General features: G+C 33.6%; 1 protein-coding gene across 11 annotated transcripts in view; it reads right to left on the bottom strand.

The window, feature by feature from the left end:
• Positions 1-23420, bottom strand: part of ZMYND11 (zinc finger MYND-type containing 11) — a 170244-nt gene that overhangs the window by 17985 nt on the left and 128839 nt on the right. For 6 of the 11 annotated variants that reach the window (XM_064285061.1, XM_064285062.1, XM_023548755.2 and 3 more), the window contains 6 exons: positions 21383-21427; positions 18404-18565; positions 4797-4874; positions 4069-4161; positions 1698-1785; positions 1068-1123 (listed from right to left, as the gene is read on the bottom strand). In XM_064285061.1, coding sequence (XP_064141131.1) covers positions 1068-1123; positions 1698-1785; positions 4069-4161; positions 4797-4874; positions 18404-18565; positions 21383-21427 — 522 coding nt within the window. The remainder of the gene's footprint in view (positions 1-1067; positions 1124-1697; positions 1786-4068; positions 4162-4796; positions 4875-18403; positions 18566-21382; positions 21428-23420) is intronic. The other 5 variants (XM_023548756.2, XM_064285063.1, XM_023548758.2 and 2 more) reach the window with 5 other exon arrangements.

Here is a 23420-nt window from a genome sequence, read left to right as displayed (position 1 = left end):
TTTATTCCTTATATAATCTTTTTTGCTCACATAACCTTAAATTTTTAATTTTTCAATGGATAATGCTAGAAGAACCTGTCACTTTCCTATTAAAACTATTTCTACAGCCTCAGTTTACACTTAAAATACAATACAGATTCCTTACAAGGCCTGGTGTGGTCTAATCCTTGCCTTACTTTCCAGCCTCATTTGGTACCTTCTCCTTGTTTAGCTCTCAGCTTATGTACGTTAGTTCCTCAAAAAGGCAATCCTGATAAACCTATATAAAACATCCACTACCAACAGCAGCAATTGTTATGTTGCCTCATTCCCCATTTTAGTCCCTTGCTTATTTTCTTTCATGACCTTTTTACAACTGGTGAAGAAAGGAATTTTGTCTGTTTCTTTTTTCCCCCCAGCCTCCCTTGTCATAATGTAGCTCCATAAGGAGGAAGCTTATGACTTGTTCACCTTTTTTTTCTTTCTAACACATTTCCTGGCACATAATAGACAATTAAGTATCAGCTGAATGAGTAAGAACAAAAGTCAAATTTGGGATAAATTAAAGCTTTTTATATAAACAGATTTTTTTAAAAGGATAGTTACAAGTGTTTCAAATGAGAATGACCATAAAAAAATTCCTTAAATATATATTTCATTTATTATATAAACTTCATTTTTTGTTTGTTTGTTTTTTACCTGTGTAGTCGAGTATGGACTCAAATCTGAATACTTCATTCAAAGAGGGCACATTTCTTGAGTGTCTGTCCAGGGCAACACATGTACATGCATTACCTAACTAATCCAACACCTCTTCAGGATTGTTACAGGTAAGGAAATAGAAAGTTTCCTTGTGCAAGTTACTTAGTAACTAAATCTAACTCCTGGGATTTCTCCGAGTAGGTTTGCCAGAAAAAAAAAAGTTTTTTTTTTTTTGCTGTATTTACATTATTTCCTATGTATTTCAAACATGAAAAATAAGATTACAAGTAAAGGTAATGGCATAATTTAAGTATATGTAAGAAACTAAAATCCTAAAAATAAATTTAGATTATAGCAAGAGTTTAATTATTAGGCATAAATAGTACCTCATGACATGTGTCTTTATATAGCATCCTTGCTATGTCAGCTTGCTCACTGTCTGCTGTAATTAAAAATAGATATTAATACCAATAATCTAGAAACACAAGACTATCAAAATTAACACTATCATTTAATTTTCTGTTAGTTTAGCAAAAGTGGATATAAACTATTTCTAACCAAAATATGTATTTTAAATGAAGTTCAGGCAACAACAAAAAATTCTATAGGCATCTTTTATATTTGACATAACCATTACTTCTCTAGATTAAAAAAAAAAAAGTTGCTATCGAGTCAATTCCGACCTTCTTACCTTTCAATGATGGGATATTAATGGGGAAACGAGAACTAATCAAAGCACTCATAAAAAAGTGTCTCAACTGAGACAAATATGTATAAGACTGTAAAGAATCATAGTATTTTCATCATTTAGTGTATGACAGTTGTGCCTTTGTCCAGTGAATTCTATAAGCTATAATGACATCACCAAATGTTCTTAATAGTTTAAACCCTAGTATCATGACTTACAGCTCATTAAGGTGTTAATTTTTAAAATTTAGTGTTTTAGAAAAGATATTTCTCAACATGCAATGTAAATGGTATTTGAACACACACACAAAAGAAAAAAAAAATTCAACCTCCATAGAAAATCACTGTGTTGTGGAGAAGCAGTTGAGCATCAGCTTTGAACTCTTCATAACTTCGGTATTTCCCTTCATTCACTTTCTGTAGAGGGCAAAAAACAGGCGAAAGAGTTACTGGTGAAAGTACTTTTCTGCATTATGTTACCAAGTTTGCATATGGGATACAACAGAGTTTTTCCAGGATGCCATTAGGATTACTGCTGTACTAGAGTACTGACAGACAGAAAATATGGGTAAAAGAAATCAACAACTCCATTTGTTTGAATATTACAGTACAATGAAGGGTGGCAGATCACTTAGCAGCAGCTACCATTGTGCTCTGTCTTAATTTACTGAAGTGAATTTTCAGCTTAAACATCTCATTTTGCAATAGCGATGAAAGCTACTGCTAAGTCTTGTAAATAATGGACTCTTTAAATATACGCATGTTTGATTAAGCCCTAACTACCTATCTACTGTGCTTTATAACATAGAGACTAAAGACTGAAAAATAGGATTTTTAGCCTCTCCAACAGTTTACCATAACTGCCAAGAAGACGTATTTGTAAAACTGAATTAGGACTACGTGTTATTTGGAAAAATTAAAAAATAGAGTTCTAACAACAACAACATGTGTTCCTCTGTATATCAAGGTAATGCCAAGATTTCTTTGATACTACAGTGATACATGACAAGGATTTCCCTGATTGAGTTCTCTGTAGCTTTGGCTTTGGCTGCCAAAGAGAAGGATTATGAAGGCAATCTTAGGGAGTTTCACTGGGCAAAAATTTTGGAAGTGGGATATGATAACATTAGCTAGAAGAAGCAAGGAGGCATTTTCTTACCCTGGTTATACACTTAGGGAATTGGCCTGGAAAAAAGCTTGGACTGCTAAAGCCTATAAGGAATAATTAAGAACTCAGCGATCCTTTTTCTATTCCCTGCCTTTGCTCATGCAGTTTCATCTTGAGGAATGGCAGCTTCCTGGTTGAAATCCTCCAAGACCCAGTTCAATTGCCATTTCTTCTAGGAAGTCCTTCCAGATTCTCCCAATTGGAATTACCTGATTCCAGTGTGGCATCTAGAGTCACATGGGTTATTTACAAATATTGACACATGAGTTCTACCCCTGACTGTCTGATTTTATTGGTCTATGGCAAAGTTTGGTATTGTTTAAAAGTTCTTCCAGAATGATTCCAGGATGCAACCAGGTTGAGAAAAACTTCACAGCATTCCCAAAGCACTTTGTTTTGACTTTTTTTTTTTTGCAGTTACTGTGGCCTGTGCTTTGGTGTATATTTAGTCTGAGCATAAAAATCATGTCTTCCTTTTTATTTTACTTACAGTGCTTTTGCTCATTGTAGGCACTTGGTAATAGACACATTGCCAAGATACCATTAATCCAGCCAGTGTTAACCAAGTCTCCAAGGATCAGATGGGCCTGAGCTACAATTTAGGAGAAAGGTCTATAATCTGGGGGTAGGAGGTACAATGAAAATTACTGTTTTTGTTCCAGGATTTGCTAGCCACTTTGAAGGAACAACCTTCATTTACCCATTTTTTTTTTTTTTTTACACTGAAATAATAGACCCTTAGTCCTTCTCAGCTACTAAGGTGATAAGGAAACTTACAAGACGATTTAAAATTATTCCCCTGGTCTTCCAATAGTCCATCACGATTAACTATAAACTTCAAAAATATCAAAACGATACACGAAGTACAAAACTAGTAATTATGGCAATCTTGGCTAGAAACAGTCTAAATCTTCTGTTGCATTTTATAGTAATTTATATAATTAAATATTAACAAACTCGTTAAGATTCCTCTGCCATAGTGGGCAAGATTAAGAATGTTAAAAAAATGAAAACTGTTGATGAAAAATCTTTATGTATTTTGTTCATGTTCATGCCATTATTTCCCAAAACTCTAGATCATTTCTATATTGTCATTTTTACCTGAGAGAAACCTTTATGAACTACTGCTAAAACTAGAAATCTATGTCCAGAAATGAATTATCTACATCTGAGATATTAAATTGACCAGGCTACAAGAAATTTTCTTTAATCAAGTATCAAGAATCCATAGGTTTTTTTTTTGCAAATGTTTTGTTATACATATTTTTATCACAATAAAACTGTTAAAAAATACTATAGGTGGCTTAACACCAGGCCTTTTACTAGATGACACCTAATTTGAATTAGAGTAAGTACAGGAAATTTAAAACAGAGTAATTCCTCATTTGGAGGTTTTACTTTTATTAAGAAAATGAGGAAAAGCACACACTGAAGGAAACATTAACAACCAGAATTATTGCTTGTTAAATTATTCTTTAATTTGATAATTAAGAAACCATATTTGAAGTAGAAATAAAAGGAACTGACTTTACCTCTTGTATGGTGGGAACATCAACCGCTGAATGCACCAGCCTCCTGTACATTGGATGTTTATTGTCTTTCCCCTTTTTATTAAGATCTATAGCCTAAGAGATTGTTAGATAAGTCAATTTAAATGTGGCTAAAGAAACACAGATAAAATACCAATTTCTAAAACTCAAGGTATTTTCTACTTCTGAAGATAAATCTTAGCAAGAAGTACTTTAACTGTTTAATGCAGTATTAAGGTTTTGGTAGAAAGGAGAGTTATTTTGGAAATTTCTATATCATTTTAAATACTATCAGTCAATGATAATGTTCATTCCAAGAAATTTAATTAAAAAATTTAAATGTTTCTAATCTAAGGTGGCAAAAACAAAGACAAAACAAAATGATCTATAAGTCTTTTACAGAACTATTTACTGCGCAAAGCAATAGGATAGCAGTAGTTTTCATACTTCAAAAAACCAAACCAATCCCGCTGCTGTCGAGTCGATTCCGACTCATAGTGACCCTACAGGACAGAGTAGAACTGCCCCTGCCCCATAGTGTTTCCAAGGAGCAGCTGGTGGATTCGAACTGCTGACCTTCTGGTTAGCAGCTGTAGCTCTTAACCACCACACCTCTAGGGTTTCCTCATATTTCATATATACCTGTTGCTTCTCAGTCATTAACTTTTTAAGAATGAACCAAAGTAAAATATATTTTGGGAGATTTTCAAAGATTCCTCGGCAGGACTCACCCGCTCCTTCATGCGGGAGACAATGAATCTCAGGTATGTGCTCATCTCCTGTTTGTTTGTATTTTTCTTCTTAATGCTCTGTTAAAAAAAAGAAAAGGCCAAATATAAAATCTGATAATTTATATGTCTATATTCAGGTAAAAGACTTACATATATGAAAGATTATATATAGTACTCAAACATTTTATTTAAAGATACACTATTTCCAACATATTTGATAGAAGAAATCCTTGAAGTTTGCATACCAAAATTGCATTTAATATAACAAATAGAGAATTAAAAATACTATGTTGTGCTTGAAAGAATACCTTAGAGAATTGTTTTCTCTTTTCTTGGTATTTTAAAACTTCAACTAATTCTCAGATGAAAAAAAATAACACAGCATGGAGAATAACTTATTTTACAAAAAAATCAATAGCTAAAGTCCTTTAGGGGCCATCTTAAATTAGCAATATCCAATGGTGAATTTTAATACATTATTCTTTGTTAAAAAGGTTAAGAATCTGTGTCATTTATGAGTTATGTACAGTGCACCTATACACCCTGACATACTTATTTTAAAGTGTTATGTATTTATCCAGTAATAACTCCTATTTCTATTAGTGTGGCCTTAAAGTTAATTCGGTTCTTCAAGTTATCACTCAGAAAATCTAACTTCACTTGAAGAAAAAAAGATAGGTTTCTACTTTTTTTCCCTATCATTTCTAGACAAGTAGGAAACAAGGACAGATGTTATTATTTACTTAGTCAAGGTCTAAAGACATAACCATCCAGACATTCATTACAATGGTCAAAGGAAAGCAAAGGCAAATTGTTAGTGAATGTAATTAGACCATTACTCGGAGGAACTGAGTAGATTTTTGGCCACTATTTAATGTATGTTTTAACTTTTTCAGTCCACTAGATTGTGATACTCCACCCAATGGTATGATTACTTCCCAAAGAAACTGATACTCTGGAAGTCATTTTAATATGCTAAATACAGTAAAAAGTAAACATTTCTCATATAACAAAGAATTCTTTAGCTAGAACTTAAGATAACTGATTATATATACACACATAACATTAAAATATCTGAATAAGAAGTGGAAAGGCATTTTATTATCTGAAAACTTAATTTTATTTCATGTTTAACGTGCTATCTTCTTTCTACTTTTCACCTGGATTCTTTATCAATGCATTATCATAGCCAATATTTATCTCTCTATTCAGCTTTAGTTTATGACTTGTACACACAGCTTAATTTATGCAAACTACAGAACAGTTTTTCTCAATCGTGGCCATGCACCAGAGACACTGATAGATCCTTTTATGAAATGCAGTTGGGCTTTACCCCTGAGCATCTGAGTTGGCATTTCTGGGGTAGGGCCTGTGACCTGTACCTGATTATTCATTTATTTGTTAATTCCGTGGGTGGTTGGACGTGTGGCCAAGACTGATACCAACAGTATAGATCTGGAGTTTAAAATACAGTGAAATTTACTAGATGCCAGATTTAGAATCCTTGGCAGGTGAGGGGTATACACAGAAATATTTTTTTCCTTTCCGCACTCAAAGTTAGTCTAAGTACTTTGCTCTGTTAGCTTCTATTTTTCGAGCCTTAGAAAATACAGAAATCAAATGTTTCCCTATAGGAAAAATTATGCACGGATAGAATCAGAATTAATATCACTGTAGCTAAAATGTTCTTTGAAATAAAAACTATTGAAACACTTTGAAACAGTCTGGAAAAACCCTATTTTACATGGCTTAGATTCAGGTAACTCGTGTACTAACTTGTTCAGGTATCTGCTTTAAATAAAGGTCTATTTTCAGTTCCTGCTTTCTTTCAGTGGAGATTACATGGATATTACATATTCTTGCCATGATTTAATTTTGGTTTTCGTCTGTTTAAAGTGTTTAAGTGAATTGCTAATTTAGTATAACTATGTGCAGCAACTTTTTTTTTCTTCCTTTTTAGAAAGCTTCTGAAAGCATACAACTCATGTTGAGGGCCTTAATTTCACAAAACTAAATGGTAAAATAGAGGGTGAAAATCTGGCTTTGTATTATGATAATCTAGCCATAACAACGATTGTGAGGACGTTCCATTCTGTTGTACGTAGGGTTGCTATGATTCGGAACTGACTTGACAGCCCGTACAGTTTAGCCAGGCTGCTAGATAATCTCTGTTCATTTAAGTGCAATTAGAAGTGGTGACCTGAGCCTGGAAAAAATGACTATTTCTGCAAAGTGTAAAAGGAAGCAAGGAAGGATGGAATGACTTCCATAGTTAAATGAATATAGTCCACACCATTCTTCATAGCTTTAGCTAATAGAACACTGTCCAAAACTCCTTTAAAGTACTATCTTCGTATACTAGTCCAGGAAAGTCTTATACCTCGTTTAACAAAGTGCTGCTCAGATTTGGATATCCTAGTTCAGCGTGTATCAATTCAGGTTGCACATTAGAACCACCCGAACAGATTTTTAAAAACACCAATGTCCATTATATACAGTTCTAGAATGGGCAAAATTCCTCTATGATGGAAAATGATCAGGATGAAGGCTGTCTGAGAGAGGAGGGTGAGAGTGAGGATTTACTGGCCAGGGGCATGAAAGGACTTTCTGTGGTGATGGTAATGTTCTGTATTTTGATGGGATTTGGGTTGCATAGGTGTATGTACTCCTCTGATTCATCAAATGGCACACTTAACACGCATGTCACTGTGATGTAACTTTTACCTACCAATGTCTGTGTGTGACCCCCCGAGATTCTGATGAAGTTGGTTTTGGGGTGGGGCCTGGGCATCCGTAGTTGTAAAACCTCCCGGGTGTTTCTAATATGCAGTCATGATTGAGAAACTCTGCCCTAGCTTCATAAAAGAGACTTTGTAATTAGTACAAATATGTGCAGGCAAACCACAGAGGAGTACTTCAGATTTTAACCTTCTCTGCTGTACTGAGAAAGTCTAAAGTGGTACATTTTTAAAAATTATTTTTTAAAGTGATCTTGAGGTTTTATTTTTTTTAAATCCTCACCAGATCTAGTATGACTCTCAGTCTACTTACACATACAAATAAGAGTCTGTCCCTTTTATTACATATGCCAGAAAGTGCTGTGGTGGTTATATTTCTGAGTACTTGTTGGTCCTTTTCAGTTACTGTACAGGGTCGCTATGAGTCAGAATTGACTCAACAGTGATGGGTTTGAGGTTTTTTTTTTTTTTTTCCAGTTACTGTAGTTATAAACTTCAAGTATTTTGATTGTATACAAGGATTAACCAAAAGACGTTTCACAGCCAAAGGGTATTTTGTTGAAAGTCTCTATGTTCTGTGCTTATTTTTATTCTTTAATTGCTACCTAATACATCTTTTCCGGTTACAAATATGGGATTCTCTTGAAAATGTAGGGCAAGAGAAGACAATATAAAGCTATTCTCAATAATTTAACTATATATAATAGGAAATGCAAGTAGTGAATGATGACCCCTGGAGTTACGCAATATACAATCTGTGCAGCCATAAGGTGGCTGGATGACTAGACTTCAGGCTGTTCGAGGCTATGCCAAAGAGTTTGACAGTAATCTGCTTCCTCAAATTCATAGCCTGAGAAGCTTTCTTAGTGAACTGAAGCAAACAAAAGAAAGGGCCTTGAACAGAAGCAAAATCTCTCCCAATAATTTATAGGGACAAAACATTTGCTATAATATACTTTCACATTTGATAGACTTGTGAGTTTTCTTGAATGCATTTTTTTCCTAACGCTTTCCAGTTATAATTTAGAGATTTAATATTTCACAAGAGAAATCAACAGAGCATGCTGCTTCTGTCCCAGGGTTGCACTGTAAGAACCCTGGGGAATTTCTCAAGTAACAAATTGTGGAGCTGCCTTATGCATGAAGTTCAAAGCCAAGTGTTTTAGTTGATGTCTGTTAGCCAAACCAAGACATTAGAGTTTGAGAACAAGCTACTATAAAAAAAAAAAAGTAGTAGCTTCTAATGTAAACACTATTTTGTTTGTAACACAATTAAGAAGACAGATCTTGATAACACGGTCAAAAAAACAAAACTAATGCTCCTGAATATCTGCAGATTGTTTCAGATCCAATTCTTTCTCAGACTTTGAAGAATTACACCTATTCTGTACTTGGCAGACCTCAGGATTCTTCAGTAAAGGCTAACCTGTAACAGTGTGCTGGTCAGCATCCATCGTAATAAAAACCAATAAGTATTAGTAACTGTTTATATTACCTGGAAGTGTATGGAAGTGAATTTGATCAACATCTACAAATAATCAAGTAAGATCCTGTCTACTCCATAGCCAGAGTTGTTGCAACCATTTTAAAATGGCAGTAATCATATAGCTGAAAGCTGTAATGTAAACATGTATATTTATGAATATCTACTAAAGTTAAGATATTCATAAATAGATTATAGATAATTGAAGGGTTGCCTTCTGTTACTTTAAAGGAAAAATAATTGAAGATCTTGGACATCTTCTTGAGAGAGGGATTCTTAAGCCGGTTACAAATAATTGCTGCGCTACTTCAAATGAAAGGAATCTAGGTAAAAATCACAGATAAACATGAATAAAAAACTTAAGCCACACACCCAGTGCCTTAGAATGTCTGGCTGAAGAGGTATTAGCAAACTTTGATCTTGTCAAGTTTATCCACAGGTGACTATTGATAATGAGGCCATTATATGAAGGAACATTCAGGATTAAGTTTATTGATCTGGAATTTTCAGTTCTTCCTAGAAACCCAGCTCTTCAGTTGTAGAAACATATCTTGGTAGAGAATGAACTGGTGGAACTGTCTTAGAAAGCCCTTTATTGTTTCAGTACACTGAGTATCCAAAAGAAAGAAGTGCAAAACCAGAAATTCAGATTTTTTTTCTTAAATAATATTTTTATGCTACTAGAGTTTATTCAAGTCCTCAAGTCTGTAATCAACTTTATTCTTTAAACAAGACAAGGGCTTCAGACTTTTTTGGGGATTCTCGATACCCATAATGTTCTTCTCACAACAGACAAGATCAGAGGTCAGAAAACGTTTTCTGTAATGGGCTAGATAATAGCTTTGCGACCATTCAACCATATAGCCTCTGTTGCAACTACTTAACTCTGTGCTTGTAATGCACATGCAGTCATAAATAATACATAAATGCATGAGTGTGACTGTTTTAATTAAACTTCGGACACTGAAATTTGAATTTTCTATAATTTTCTCATGTCACAAAACATCCTTCCTCTTTTGATTTTTCTTAACCATAAAGATGTTTATGGTTAAGAAAACCATTCTTAGTCTGTGGTTGGTATACAAAAGCAGGTGGTAAGCTTGATTAGGTTTACTGGCCATAGTTTGCCAACACCTGGACTAGATTATAAATTCTGTGAAAGCAGAGACCATGATACTCTCATTCACTGTTCTTCTGCCAGGCTCTTGTACAATAGCTGGCACATAGTAAATCCTCAATAAATATTATTTGAATTGAACTGATGGCAGTCAGTACTAGCCCACTTCATTGCCTACTAGAAAAACCATTCCATGTAGTTGAACTTAACAATATGAAGATCTTTCCAAGATTTAAAAGTTATTTAGACCCTGTGTTAGCATACTGACAAATATAAACCATTTTATTTACTTCTGACATCTGAAGTAAGTAAACTTATTTACTTGACTTTGGCAATGTCACTGCCAAAACCCAAACCAAACCCACTACCGTGGAGTAGACGCCAACTCACAGCAACCCTATAGGACAGAGTGGAACTGCCCCATAGAGTTTCCAAGGCTATAAGCTTTATAGAAGCAGACTGCCATATCTTTCTCCTGTGGAGCGGCTGGTGGGTTCAAGCCACCCACATTTTGGTTAGCAGCCAAGTGCTTAACCACTGTGCCCCCAGCGCTCCTTGTCATTGCCAGATGACGCCTACATGTCAGCATCACTGATCACTTTTCACCCCCCAGTCCTGATACACTGAAATCAATCTTGTCTACAAGACTACAAGAGCAGGTCCCAAATTACAGTAAATCACACCTGGCGCAAATATTAACAGTTTTACTCACTTTTCATAATGCTGGATAAATCACATTTGCTTACATGAGATTCCATTCAGTTCCATCCTAAATCTCGCACAATAAACCCAGCAATAGTTACCTGCATTCTAACAATAGCTTCTGATAATAGTTTTTGTTTTGTTTAGTTCTAACTCAAGTTACAGGAATTTAAATTTATGTTTAAGAACCTCCTCTAAGTTGTCACAAATATGCTTTCTTACTCACAGGTAAAAGTTGGAACTCACAGGATAATTCAAACTACTGAAACTATTTTGAAGTTGGTTTTTGGAGTATATTGGCAAATCAGCTTTCCTCCCACGGCACTCCATAGTCAATAAATTAATCCTACAGAATTCCTAACCGTGTTTCAGGACCTGCTCATCCAAATTTACAAGAACAGCACTGAGTGCTACTCTAGCTGTATCTGTACTTACTAATCATTACAAAATCAACGTTTGCTCTCTAACTGAAGGTGGCGGGGTTTGATTAAGGTCAAGAGTTCATATATTATCATCTTTGTAGGCATCTAGTTTAAGGTGACTTAACAACTATTAAAGCATCTTCTCTAAAGTGGTTGCTATAGGCCACAAAGCTGATGGTTAAAGAAAAATATCTAGTATTTCTAAATCCACTACACCCAGAGATTCGCAGAGAAATTGTTAAAATAGTATATTATTATAATATATAGAGAGGGGTGTTATGCATATCAGGAATTTTATAGTTCAGTATTAGTGCACTTTTTGGGTAACTAAGTTACTTCATGGTTTACTATAGGGATTTGGGAGCAGGAAAGGAAAGCTCAGAAGAATTTCATGGAACACAGGTTTTGTACCAGTTTCTTCCTTCCCCTTCTACATAACACTAGCCTTTAAAGAAAGAACAAAATTCAAAACGCAGAGGCAGCATGTATTCCTCACTGGAATAGCTTTTCTGTTCTTTTCTGAAAGTAACTTAAATGTCTGTCTTTTGGGGCCCTGGTCTGAGTATCATTTGTCCTTTGCATAATTAGACTTCCATTCAGCCAACGGGAATACTAGGCTACTTCTGACCCCTCTCTTTACCACTCTCTTCATTTTGCATTGTGGAGACAAGAAAAGGAAACTGCATTTTGTACATATTTTCAGCTTATTAATATTGGAAGCACTAAACGATCTATTTATCTAGATTAAACTTTAACCATTCTGATGCAGGAACCATCCCAATTATTATCTCCTTAATCCTTTATAGTTAAAAATAAAAGATAAAGTTCAGTTAAGATTCTAAACAAGTTACTGAAAGAAACATCACAAAGAGCAAAAGCACTACCATCCAATACATTCCACACTCATATCCAAGGATTTTGGAATACAACATTGTTAAATTCACCATGGAAGGCAACGCAGAAAATACGTAAACTTTTTTTCTTGCATAGGTGGGTCCCGGTAGTTTTAAAAAGAGATTAGATACAAATCTCTGAAAATCTTTTGGCCTTATCAGCGTTCCCATTACTTTTTCCTCTACTTGCTTGATCTTGTGATGAGCAGCAAAACTGCCTTATAAAAGTAACCATCTTAGACAAAGATCTTTTATAAAATTAATTTTCTACGTTTGTTAGCATAAAAATTATGTGACCCAGTTGTCTTTAAAAACTGTAAAAATAATTGATTAAAGTGCTTATTAGGGGGGAAAAGCTTACATTTTATTTAAAAATAAAATCTCCATTCTAGCTTTGTTAATATGTGTCTTGTAGGTAAACATGCTTACTTTTAGGGTGAGACTATTAATACATTTTCCTCATTAATGAAGGAAGACTAACCAGAAAGTAAGACTATAATTTTATAGTAGATACAGAATAAGGAATTTATGTTCAAAGTATTTCCATTTAGCATTTGGTCCCATTTTCATTCTGTATATTAAATGAGTATTCTCCCTACTTTTAGAATTTAAAAAAGCTGTACTGCCTACTTACTCCAAACAAGGAAAGCTGGATTCAGAGGTAAGTTTCTATGTCCAGTTTCAAGAAATAGTTTTCATGATTTTTCCTGTAGCTACCTGAACAACAAAAAGCCACAGTGCAAAGACTCAAACAGAACTTTTCTGGAACTAAGTTAACATTGACAACTCAGTATGTACCCAGTTGACAAAACTCTTGGTAGAGTCCTAATGGCTGATTTAGTTTTGGTTTAGTTTCAGTAGACCAGTTTCAGTTCCTTGATTTTCAGTTTATCTGCCTACCGGATATGCTATAACCCATGTGGGAGGGGGAGGGAGTACAGGAAGCTTAAAATCTAATTTAAAAGTTAATGTAAAATGCTTCTATAGACTTATTTCTCCATCTATTTTTAAAGTATCAAGGTTACTATATGTACTTTTATTCTAAATATTTTTAAAAGAAGCTGCAGTAGTAAGGATATTTTAGGAGCAGCTCTTATTAGTGAAGTACGATTAAGTGGCTCTCTTCCTACAATTTCAGGAGATGCCTAATAGTCAAGAATAAGAGTCAGAATTAAGTGCTATAAATTTAGTAGAGCCTTTTGGATTAGCTGTAGAAACAAAGTATTTGGAAATTATTAATAAAATTTTCCCATATAGATTCTTCCTTTCTTTATCTACATTTTCTTGTGTTTATTAGTGAGCTAAGTTCATTCATCATACAATTTATATATCAACACGTATTTTAAAATTTGTGATCCTTAAACAGAGAAAAATACCATCTGAAATATTTGTGAGGGGATTGGTATTTTCTAGTTTTTAAAGATATACTGGAATAATATGTACCGTATCATTACCTTAAATAAGTCAGTTTTTCTTTTGTGACTTAAACTGATTCTGTCATTTAAAAGTCACAGTAAGTATATAAAAATGGGATGTAAACTGAACCAAAGTTTGTAAAATAATTTGAGATTCTTAGAAGATACTACAGGATACTAATATAAACTTTATTTTACAGCAAACAATTTTCAAAATCTAAGATAAAAATCTTTAGATGGATTTCACTTGAGCAACGTTTCATATCAGAGCCCCAAATATATAAAACTAGTATATCACTGTTATCTTTCCATTCTAATATTCTACATTCTTCACTTATTCTAAAGGCTTATCATACAAAATTTAGATCCCTACATTCTGCTTCCTCATGATACATTTTAGTTAAAATATAAAAATCTCATTTATCTGAATTTAAATGGAACAGTAACATGAATCTACAATCTCCTCTAAATTATGAAAAGAAGATTAATTTATGTAAGGCATATGCACATATTAAAAAAAGATGGAAGAAATAGGGGTTACTTGCAAAATATGTCTCCAAACTATTAAGCTGGCAAGTGCTGATTATTTATATTGTTTGAAAAATCTACACACTTTATATGTGTTGCTACAGGTTTTGTTTAAGTTAATCTTCTGACTTTAATGAGGCATCTAGATTCAGAATAAATGTGGCACTTTCAGCTATTATATCCACTAATATATGCAGGGCAGTGTTCGGTGTAGAACCTGCTGTGCACACCAGGGGCAGGAGGGCAGTGGGGAGTTAAACTGTTCTATATCATTCCTTTAGAATTCTTCCAATTTTTTTTTTTTTATATATCATTCCTTTAGAATTCTTCCAAGTCATAACTATAGCTTGATGGGGAGAACAAATGCTAGGCCACTGATGAGGCCAACATTTTACACCAAAAGATGCTTGTGTTGGAGTAACACAGGCATATAGAATATGAATGTTCTAAAATGGCACCAGTAGAGTAGCCACTTGTCCCATTTCAAACGCTCAGTACTGGCTACCATATTGAACAGCACAGATATAGAACATTCCCATCACTGCAGAGTTGCTTTGGACAGCACTGCTCTAAAATGCACTGCCATACCCAACCCATCTACATATGGTTTCTAATAATAGACTACCTCGCCCATGTATTGAAAACAAAAATTCCAGTAGTTATCACTCAAATACTATCATGATTTTCACCAGCAGGCTTGTAATAAGTAGGCTTGTAGTACACACATATACACAAACACACACCCACACACACCCCTGCCTTCTATTACCATGGTACCAAAGACTAAAATGACTTAGTAATTTGCACTCTCTCTCTCTCTCTCTATATACACATATGTATATATATATGTGTATATATATATCTTATCGGACATGGCAATATGAAAGCCGCCCCTGACAGATGAATTTTCAATGCAGTGTTATTGACCAGAGCAAAAAGGTAGAAACAACGTCAGTGTGTATCAATGCAGACCTGGCTAAATAAATTATGGTACGCTCTTTTAAAATCATGATATGTAGACAAGTATTTACCAATATGCGAAGATGACTGGGACGCTGCTCAGTGGGAAGTACACTGGCTGCATCACATAATTTATGTAAAGTTATACAGATATGTAAATATGTACACACATACCCACATGCATGGGGAGAGGTCTGAATATTCACATACTGTGTGGCAGGGTTTCTGGGAATTTTATTTTTCTTCTTTATCCTTTTGTAAGTTATTTGTGTTTTTTTTTTACAGCAAACTTAAAAAAAAATTTTTTTAAATCCTTTTTTATTTCCTTAAATTAATGATAGCTTTCAGTAACAAGTGTGAAACTAAACAATACTCACATTTTTTCCCCCAAAACAAAATGCTAACTTGATATTCACAATCTACTATAAAGTGAAAGCTTAATTAAAATCTAGTATGTCTGTAAAGTGAAAGTTTAATTACCTTTCTAGAAAGGCAGACATTCCAAAGAAATACCCTCAGGGTTTTGAGATTCTTGAGTTTTATTACAAAAACTGATAAAATTATTTTAAATTGATAAAAAATTTCCACATTGCCCTCTTAAAATATTTCAGAACTGGACATATGAGATAAAGCTGCTTGAGTTGAATTAGTTAACACATTTGATAGTTGGGTGGCATTTTTCAGTGTTGTAAAGGATAGTGGTTATGTAAGAATGAAATACTCTTTTGAGCAACACAAAATATTAGAGAGGGGCTTTCTTCTTACTGGGATAAATATAAATGTAACAACATTTGCCAATTCAACAATTTCTACACGTTCAGTTCAGTGACACTGATCACGTTCATCGTGTTGTGCGACCATCACCACTGTCAGTTTCCAGTGTATTCCACCACCATTCACAGAAACTCAGTGCCAGAAAGGGGCTTATTTTAATCTTCAATTTTAGCTCCTAATGGTTAGCTTCCATCTACTGTTTTTTTAATTGGACTCTGGTATCGTCAAAATTTCTTACTAGTGTATCTTTCTAAAAATTAATTAAAAAGAAAAGATAGAAAAGTAAGGTATTCTGATTTGGTACCAAAGTTGCTGAATTTCATTCTAATAGTCCAAGAATATTTAGATCTGGTTAGTAGCTCCCATGTTAGATTATAAAAAATAGTCTTACTCAAAGTTTTGACACTTCGTTTAAAAAAACAAATCAACCAAAAACTTCACCTCGACAATATAAAAAAATCCATCAGAACTGCAACGTTATCCCCTTCTCCAGGAAAGGAATTGTTAGCATTTCCTATATTGTTCTTGAACATAACTACTAAAACACTAAAAAAGATGTAATATAGAAATAACTGTTTCTTTTGATGTTTTTAAAGCTCAAGCTAAAATCCCTCATCCTCAACCTAGAAAACAAGCTTTTTTGAGCCCTACAAAAAAGTAGCTATAAAATAAGCATTTAAATTAAGATTTTGTATTGACTCACAGCATCATTTCGGTAAGCTTAATTATATCACAGTGTGAATATATATAGCTTGAAAAAGACAAAAGAAAATCAAAGAAAAGAAATAGGATAAGCCAGGTTCCACTTTGACTGTCATGTTTCTGCGTGAGTAAGTAACACTCTGCAGTCTAGATACAGGGATGGATGGATTAGATAGAGAGACAGACAGACAGACAGACAGATATAGATTAAAGAGTATAGCAAACAAATATAGAAAATGGAATCAGACAACTTGATAATGAATTCTGATAAAGAAGTACTACACATTTTATGCAAAGGTATAGTTGTTCGCTTTCCATTCTTAATATAATCCATGCTCTAAAATCCTAGTGTTTTCATTTAAATTCTTTACTGTCAAAATTAGAACTAAATATTTTGTACTTCCTAAATTCCTATGATTCCATTTTATGCCTTAATTTGATCAGTGACACTGCCTCTCTCTTATCTTTCTCTTTTGTATTTTTACTACCTTAATGCTCTTGTTCTTAAGATCTTACTAATTCTTTACTTCCTGTGGGTAAAATGTAAAATCCAAATCCCTGAGGGCATAAAACATGAACATTATAATGCAGTGCCTTTGCTCGAAATGATGAATACTTACACTGCTGATTACGCTAATTTCTCACAGACCTCGTAAAGTCTCTTAGATGAAGCCCGCAACTTAGGGGTTTATCATGACGTATCAAGCATGTAGGCATCTGACTGATAAATCACCATTAAACACTTCTTTTTTTAAGACTGTTCCACCTGTCTTTTGTCTATCTACCTATGTGAATATGTATTGTAGTGCCGGTAAGATTAAATATATTTAGGCAATACAAAACTAGTTACTAAGGGAATGCTAAGAATGTATACTGTATTTTGCTCCATCACGCTGGCAGGGAAGTTTCTGACTAATGTCAAAGAGGGGGAAAAATTACGATGACAAAACTTTTTTTGGAAGAGTATATGAGCATTTAAGTTACTCAAGTATTACAAAGCATATTTACAAACTGAGCTCATGAATAATCTGGACAATCTGCATGGTTCCAAGTAAATATTCTAATAATTAAAAGTAGGAAACAATACAAGTTGCAATCAAATAATTCCTCATTTATCACCATCAATGCCATATTTAATGTAGGATTTCATTACACATCACTCATTTACACAGACATACCACATTCTGCAACCAACAGCCACAGCATATATAATTTTTAATGGGGAAAGTGAATGAAAATAATTGTGGAAAGTACCTATTTACCTACCAGACTAATTCATTTTGTTTTAAATAAAGGAATTCAAATTCTTTATACACAATTGCCCCATTCCTCCACCCTCCAAATAAAAAAATAAGCAAAAATAAACTAATTTATGATATGACAAAAAAGGGCAGCATTGGATATAAACATGGATATAAAATGGGAAATAGATATAGAATGCTTCCAACAATGTGCCTTTGCTAACTGTGTTTTTTGAATAGCATAAATTTTGTGGTTTATTATAAAGTACTTATTGAACAACCTTGGTATGGCATAGTATTTCTTGATTTCTATACATTAGTTACATAGTCCAGACTATGTAACTAATATACATTAGTTACATAGTCCAGAGTATATTTGTATGTGATTAAAACTTTCTAAAATCTATATAGATAAAAAAAAAAATATATATAGATAGTACTCTGAAATATGTGATGTGTTCTGGGATATCCATTTATGAGTGCTCTGTTCATCATTGTCATTTCAGTAGATAACCCCCACCCTCCAGTACTTTATCCATGAACCTGGCAAGACCACCTGGGATATCTTTGTGAAGCTATTATTAATTAATTTCAACCCTCTAACCAGCACATTAAAGCTCATAGGTACTCACCCTGCAAACTGGGCACTGCCAGTGACTACTGCTGTCTCTAAGCCTGAACTCATCAGACAAACACTTGGAATGATACACACGAAAACACAGGTCACATATCAACACCTCTCCAGGCAAATGGCATTCAAAACAATACCAGTCATGATTTTCTGTTTCCCAGTCCTACAAAAAATACAAAATAATTTGGTATGATATTTTGTCAGTATCTGCAATGACTAAGAACAAAATTGAAACTAAAGTCCATCAGAAGTTAGGCATTATATACAAAATTAACATTTATGGTATTAAAACAAGAGGGAACAAAATACTTAGAAATTTACTGTAAGTTTTAAATTCTCTCCTAAACAATATTAATATTCAGAGATATCTTAAGATGATCTGATAACAAAACCAGTCCAAAATGAAATAAGTCCAAATCCAATCCCAGTTCTAACATTATCTTTCATTTTTTAAACCACCTATGGAGTAATTTCTCCAGTAAAGTGAAGACCCCAAACCAACCTAGAGCTTAGTGTTTCAAATAGAGACTATTTTGTTCTGCTCTGTTTGTTTGATTGTTTTTAATATAAGCACTTAGCACAAGATGGGAACAGAAAAAATAATAATAAATGGTGATGCTCAGTATTCCTTATTCTTATCTTCTCATCCATGGTATCGGATGCTTTATTGAAAATAATCATTAATCAGAATGTCCATGTTCTGATAGGCTGTCAAGTTTTCAGGGTCTGTTGAATTTAGAAAAATAAATTGAAAATGTGAAACTGAAAGTTTAATCACATTCTCCAATGGACATTACCATAAAAAGCAAAAAAGAAAGTAGGCTTATTTTCTTATTGGGGCTATTCCTAGAGATAAAAGAACAGGACTGCAGTGACACACCTTTTTTGTTACACCTTTTTGTACAAATAGTACTATCTAGATATAAGCAGAAAGACTGTTATGAGCTCTAATAATTTAGAATTCACTCCTCATAAACATCACCCTTTGAAATCAATAAAAAATACCTGTGCTAAGAGTGATGGATTAATTTTCAGCCTTATTTTGTAGATATAGTAGTCTAATGAACAAGGGTAAAATCCATGTTTAGTATAATCAAGACTGCTTCCAATGGGGCTCCTGCTATTCTAACCTTGGGATCCACCATCACTGTTCTTTTTAAAAATCACTATCTATACTGTTTCCATGGCTAAGCGGCTTTCTGCTTTTGTCTGATGGCAACACTCTTCCAATGAATGGGTTTCTATATAGGCATTCATTTAGCAAGCAGTGATTTTTTTAAAAATCCTAACGGTTCAAATTTATCACTGCTTGACTATATCTGAGTGTCAGTTTCCACTCCTTCAAAAAGGAAGAGATTTGAGATTTAATAATGTTCCAAAATTCAGGTCTTCCAACCCACATCCAGAATCATGGCTAAAAGTACATCAGTAAATTCTCTATAACCATAAACTTTCTGGTTTGCTTTTTATTAAGAAATTGGTGGTCTTTATCAACAAAAGTTAAAAAGAAAGAGAAAAGGCATGACCATTTTTAGTTATCTGCTGCAGATGTATATATGACTCACACTGATGGAATAATTTCAGTTGGACTGCTTAGAAATCATAAGATACTGGTTTGGCATTAAGACCCTAATCTGTGCATATTAGAAAAAAAAATCTAGCCCAATTTTGACATAGTAGCAACATATAGACTGATATATGTGTATGTGGTGCTTAGCTTTATTAAACTAACAGTCATTGGTATATCCCTTTCAGATTGCTTATATGTAACCTGCATTTTAGCTATTTCTATTTCTGTATTAATCATTGCTGAAAAGTTAGGTTTCAGCGGAGATGATACCTTGTTCTATTTTTAATTGAAAAAAGTCTTTCCAAATCTAAAACAAAGTATTTCTGAATATTTTCCTCATATGACTCATTATTAATAATAGAAACTGCCATCTTTCATCATTTGAATTTTTTTTTTAATATTCCTTTCTATAATTCATTTCCATGTGATGGTCAAATGTAGTTATTTGGTTAATTAAGAAAAGGAAGCAAGAGTGTATAATTTAGTGCACAGCTCTGAGCTCTCCATATTCTCTCCTACATTTTTCCATCCCTCCCCTCTCCCCACCCACCCATGAAATGAACACAAAAATGGAGCTTTCTTCTGTGGGGTGTTTAATTCTAGACCTAGTTTTCCAAAACAATTACAGAAATGAATGTAAACTCAAATGAAGTAAAAGGAGAGAAACATTTGGATATATGTTTATATGATGGCGTATAACTAACTCCATTCTCTGATTCTTATAGGCTGGGAAATGTATATACATTGTTCATTCTTTTAATTGTGGCAATAAACCCATTGCTGTTGAGTCAATTCTGACCCATAGTGGCCCTACAGGGCAGAGTAGAACTGCCCTATACGGTTTCCAAGGCTGTAATCTTTACGGGAGCAGACTCCACGTCTTTCTCCCACAGCAGCTGGTGGGTTTGAACCGCCGAGCTGTTTACGATACAATACCAGAAGTATGCAAAAGCCAAGTGCAAACGTTATCAGATTCTGAATCCAGGAAACATTTTTCTGAGGTATAAATAATATGGACATGTTTATTATAGGCAGAGTTGCCTACAACTTGTCTTTTAGTGAATAGAATTTATTTATATAGCGCTTTAGACTAATAGTCAATAAGATACGCCAACAAGCTAAGTTTGCATTTTCACTGGGTTCCACCAGATGTCATCGGCTACTCTAGACACAACCTGATTAAGAGTGTAATACGTGAAATGCCATTTCTAATACAAGAAAACTGTTTAAAAAGCAAACCTACTAGCACAAAATTCAAAACTAGAAGCAATATAAAGATAGTATGGTTTTAACAGACGATTTTAGTAAGAGTTAACTAAGCTAGCCTAAAGTAAGACAGAAATGTAATACAAAAAAAAAAAAAAAAAAGGCAGAATTAGAGTAAAAGAACATAGTGCAAAATTAGTTCACCTTGTTTGGGGTTGCTGTCCTGGAGAAAGGCTGCATACTGTAGGCCTTTCAAAATAAAAACAAAATAATCTTGGTCTCTCTACTGTAACTTTGCTCAATATCAGGCAATACACAGGACTAAAGGGATTTCACACATGGTCAGACTGTTTATTATTTGCTATATAACTTTTTGCACATGATATCAATTGATAATCTATTAATGTGCTAATCATTAATGAAAAGACAGTAGCATGCAAACTCAAGATTTGTCACTAGTTTAAAAGGAAAGTTTTCACTCTAACATGAAAGCTACAAATGGACATTAGAGAAGCTCTCTCTCAAGGAATTCATATGTCATGAATCCTAAGATGATGTTAGAAAAATATTTTACTCACAAATAAACTTAGTGACATTAATATAAATTTACACAAGATTTATATGTCTTATTGATCTGAAATTGGTTCAACCTGGACTAAAAACAAATTGGGAGTGATGGATGTGAAAGTAGTAAACTCAGTACTTCACCGTAAGTATAAAATTTATACAGGCTGTCTTTAGAACCTAGTAGAAAAAAATCCACTATCTAGGAGCAGTCTATTTATCTAACTCTCTGTCACTCATTCATACTATTTGGTTAAGACTACCAACTCTGGAGCCAGACTGGTTCAGATCCCAGCTCTGGCACCAATTAGCGATGTAACCTTGGACCAAATCTTTAGCTTCTCTGTGTGCCATTTTCTACCTGTAAAATGAACAAAATAATAGTACCTAGTTTTCTTAGGATCAAATGAGTTAATATGTATATCTCATTGCTGATGAGTCAAATATGACTCACATCAACCCTACAGGTCAGAGTAAAACTGCCCCATAGGGTTTCCAAGGAGCGGCTGGTGGATTCAAACTGCTGACTCTTTGGTTAGCAGCTAAATTCTTTATCCACTGCAACACCAGGGCTCCAAAAGAAAAGTGCCTAGCACAATGTAGGAAGTCAGTGAATGTTAGCTATTATTACTGAGATTATCTACCTATTTGCTACAATGCACTGACCAAGTCACAAAATGATATATTTATAATTATACATGTGTGGTGTGTGTATTTCTTTTCCAGGCACTTTAAAATTCTGTATCTCCTTTGATTCTCACAACACAACACTTCTGTAAGTTAAATAAAGCAGGAAATATTAGCTCATTTAGAGATAAAGTGAAACCCAGTCATGTAGCAAGAGGAGTTCATAGTCATGTAGCAAGGTAAGTAAGTGGAAACCTGGAACTAAAGCCTTCCAAATTATACTCCACCCTGATCAATAATTCAAAAAAGATTTTAATTTTTAAAACAATTTTCTATTTCTACCTAATGAGCAGATAAATATTATACTACAGATATATATGTTGGATTTGGTATTTTAATGTAGATACAATGTAAAATTATTTACAATTCCAGATTTTGGTTAATTCTGTTAAAAAATTCCATGAATCTTTAGAAGGTAAGAATTTGATGATTACGTATCTCCAGTAATTTTAAATATTTATTTTTTAAAATAAATGTATTGCAATATTGTTCAGGGAAAGAAAAGACAGGAGAAAGAAAAAAGGAAGAACACACACACACACACACACACACACACACATACACACACTCAATATAAGCTTAAAAGAGTATAGCAGGATAGTATGACCCAACAACATACTATTGAATAAAGTGGAAATTCTTTACCAAAGCAAGAATAATTTCTGAATATTTCAGTGTGTATATTATAGTTTGAATATATACAGAACGGAAGTATAATTGGTTTCTTGTGAATTAATAATCACTTAATACTTAACAGTTTACTTATTAAATTATTATTCATATTTTTATAAGTGGGCATTTGGAAGGAATACATGGTTCTGCACATAATTAACATAAATAGAATAAAATATATTTCACTTTAAAAAATCATCAGTATCCTAGGGGCATCAAATCTGGCATTTAGGGTATTTAAAACATATGATTTAACTTATGACAACTTAAGTAAGAAAAAGGAAAAGATCTAACTTTTTAAAGAATTTTTACTGTATTA

Source organism: Loxodonta africana, chromosome 4 (assembly GCF_030014295.1).
Source record: "Loxodonta africana isolate mLoxAfr1 chromosome 4, mLoxAfr1.hap2, whole genome shotgun sequence".
NCBI lineage: Eukaryota > Metazoa > Chordata > Mammalia > Proboscidea > Elephantidae > Loxodonta > Loxodonta africana.
The sequence above is the reverse complement of the archived record's forward strand: the minus strand, read 5'-3'. Positions and strand labels throughout refer to the sequence as shown.